Genomic DNA, 3,002 nt, shown 5'->3' on the forward strand with positions numbered 1-3,002 from the left:
GAATTTCATTGTCGGCACACTGTCCAGCTAGCGCAGGATGTATTCTATCCCGTTGACTAAGTGAGTCTAACGCTGCTTCAAACTGTGCCGCAGGACCTTCCGCATCAGAAGGTCCCTGTACTTGCCCTATACCAATTCCTCCAGAGTTTTCGCACCGCTACGGATAGTTTTCTTCAATTTCAACTCCTCCTATGCCAGCTTCATGTTCGTCTGGATATATTGTTAGATACTTTGCTGGAGATATGTTCTGCGATGAGGAGTTCTTCATCAAGACCGAAGTATTTGGTGGCTGTCTGTACGAAGTTGTCCCTTCCTCCGATGATCTTCCCGTCGAAGGTGTAGATGATGGGATTGGACTTCTTGAGGAATCCGTAGATGCGGCAGATCTCCTGCAGGTAGAGCTACCATTCTGAGGGGTGCTTGATCACGATGCGGAAATCGATGTTGCGGTAACGACTGCTGATCCGCCGAGCCAGTTCCTCGCACTAGGTGGGGAAAAGAGTACGTAAGCTGTATCTATGCTGTCGGCCGATCCAGCGATTATGTAACTACTCATTTTCGAAAAGATAATGTAATATCGTGTTATAATGCAGGGTGATTGCAGCAAGGAGAGCGATTGTTGTATTATGCCATATCCGATCATCACGCCATCAGTTGAACTTAGATTTCGTTGCTCCGTTCTCCTGGTTCGCCAGTTCTGAAATCTCGTAGGGTATCTTCTGGAACCTGGCTGCTTCGGGGTTGAAGAGGGGGTACTCGATGAACTGCAGGAAAAGGTTGGCCAGTCTCTGCCGCAGCCCCTCCAGACTCTTCTCGGGCCTGCCCCTGTCGAGCATGTTGGCCTCCCTGTCGATGAGGTCGACGATCTCTCTGGTGAGGTTGCAGTCCCACTCCTTGACCGTCCACTTGGTGTTGAGCAGGATGTCAAGTCGCTCGTCGGTGGAGATGCTCTTCATCTTTAGACCCTTGTAGAGGTCCATCAACTCCTTGGCTCTGATGGTGAAAGGAGTATGCACTTCTGTTACCCTTCCATCGGTTTTCCTGCATAGATCCCAATATACCTTTTCCACTGTTTAGGGTCGCTCATTGCCTTTAGATACTTTTCGATCTTTTGGACCTTCTGATCTTTGCCTGCCGATATCTTCAACCGATCAATCGTCTGCAACAGATCAATCTCCTTGTCCAGGGTTTCCTTCAATGCCCTCTTCCTTTGCTCCTCAGTCAGCGATTTATTGTTCTTTATCTTCTACAACTCAGTCACACGCCAGATCTGCATCAAGAACGAATTACCTAAAGCTCCTGGTACAGAATCTCAAAGTCCTCTTGGGATTTCGGGTTCCTTCTTCTTTAGATTTCCTGTCTGTGCCTTATCTCCTCATTCTTCCTCAATTTTTCCTCCTCCTCAATTTCCTTCTGTATCTTATCATACTTCTGCTTCCGTAGTCTATTGGCCAGTTTCCGTGCAAACCATCCCCGAGTGAGTCTCTGGATGTAGAGGGCGGCTTCGTTCCTCCTCTGTTCCCACATCTCAGAGTCGAAGTAAAGATTGGGCAGCAGATGTTTATCAGTGCGCGCATCGAGAAAAAGTCCCTCTTTTTCCATCTGCGTTCCGATTTCCCGTTTGACCCTGGTGGACTTGGTGACCCATTCGTAGGTTTGCGTTTCCCGAGTATAGCACAATTTATGGTTAGTTTTTTTCTGGTCTGTCTGCGCGAAGGCGTTCCAGTACTCCACATTGGAGTTGAGGTTCTATAGCCTCCGAGGAAGGGTTTTTCTTGTTGATCCTGATGATCTTGACCACTTCCACCCACTGGTCGGTGATGTTGCCCTTCTCGTCCTTCTTGACCACCGTGGATTCGACGTGGTCGTAGTTGTTGATACGGTTGGCCAGCTCGGCGTCGGCGTTGCCCAGCACCACCTCGCCAGATTCTAACATCTACTCGTTGCTCATTTTGGAAGTTATATAAATCGGACGTTTAAATGTATATTAGAGGGCAGGGAAGGATGGATGGATGGGGGGATAGGGATGGAATAATAAATACGCTTTATACCCGTTAGATTTGATTAGATTTGAGTATACTGCGGATGATGTAATTATCATTTGGTTTGGCCATTATCCTTCCTGCTGGTCCTATTCTTGGCCACCATGGCCATAAAGTTCAAAGGTTCCTTGACCTCACAATACGGTTTGATTTCCTTCTCGTAATCGACGCTATCCTCCACGCTCACCTCCAGGGCTATCTTGAACTATTTTTCAATGCGTTTGATGGTGCGTGGTTGGCGTTCTCCCTCAGCTCGCTGGAGGCCGACCGCAGGATGTTCTCCTCGTGGAACTTGGTATTGTAGAGCGTCTTGTTGTTGAAGTAGTCCGTGTACTCCTGCTTGCTGATCAGCCTCGTCGGCTCCTTCGCGCACCTATACTGCGAACTCACCGCCCCGGCGGCCAGAAATGCCCCTCCTGACGTTCTCCAGCGTCCCTCCGAACTTGCGCTACAACTGCGAAGGGTTGCAGTACTCCAACAGCGGCTCGATGGTCTGCTCGTCGAAGAAGTTTATCTTCCTCACTGTCTACTCCTCCAGGAACTTCTTGACGATCGCCCACAGGAAAGAAATGGAGCGGGGATGCGCACCACGTAGCAAACGAACATCCGCGACCGGTACGTATCCGAAAGGAAGGTGAAGCTCTTCTTCATGGCAGAAACGAGGGAGAAAAGGCCAGTCTCCGCCACGTCGATCACCGAGATCCAGTTCTCCACCTGGCCCGGTATCAGGAAATTTCGCATCACGTACTCGAAGAAGTAGGTCTGCGTCTATATCAGCTCGTCCTCGCTCATCCCCGAACTGATTATCTTGGCAACGTCGAAGACCAAAATGGGACGGTAGTGGCAGTCCCTCCCAGTAACGTAGAACACGCCGTCGCGCTGGATTAAGGCAAGGGTACTAGATTTTTGGCTACGTGCTTGGTGAAGGAGAGCTCTCGGACTGAGTTTTGGTAGTTGATG

General features: G+C 49.6%; 1 protein-coding gene across 1 annotated transcript; it reads right to left on the bottom strand.

Annotated features, from left to right (window-relative positions):
* Window positions 1-650: 650 nt before the first annotated feature.
* On the bottom strand, window positions 651-2,783 carry LOC116244774 (uncharacterized). Its single transcript, XM_031616641.1, is given in 5 exon segments — window positions 651-1,037; window positions 1,040-1,273; window positions 1,276-1,742; window positions 1,745-1,936; window positions 2,603-2,783. Coding segments are annotated over 5 exon segments (1,461 nt in total).
* Between the last annotated feature and the right edge of the window lie 219 nt (window positions 2,784-3,002).

This window comes from Nymphaea colorata, unplaced genomic scaffold, assembly GCF_008831285.2.
Source record: "Nymphaea colorata isolate Beijing-Zhang1983 unplaced genomic scaffold, ASM883128v2 scaffold0304, whole genome shotgun sequence".
Taxonomy (NCBI): domain Eukaryota; kingdom Viridiplantae; phylum Streptophyta; class Magnoliopsida; order Nymphaeales; family Nymphaeaceae; genus Nymphaea; species Nymphaea colorata.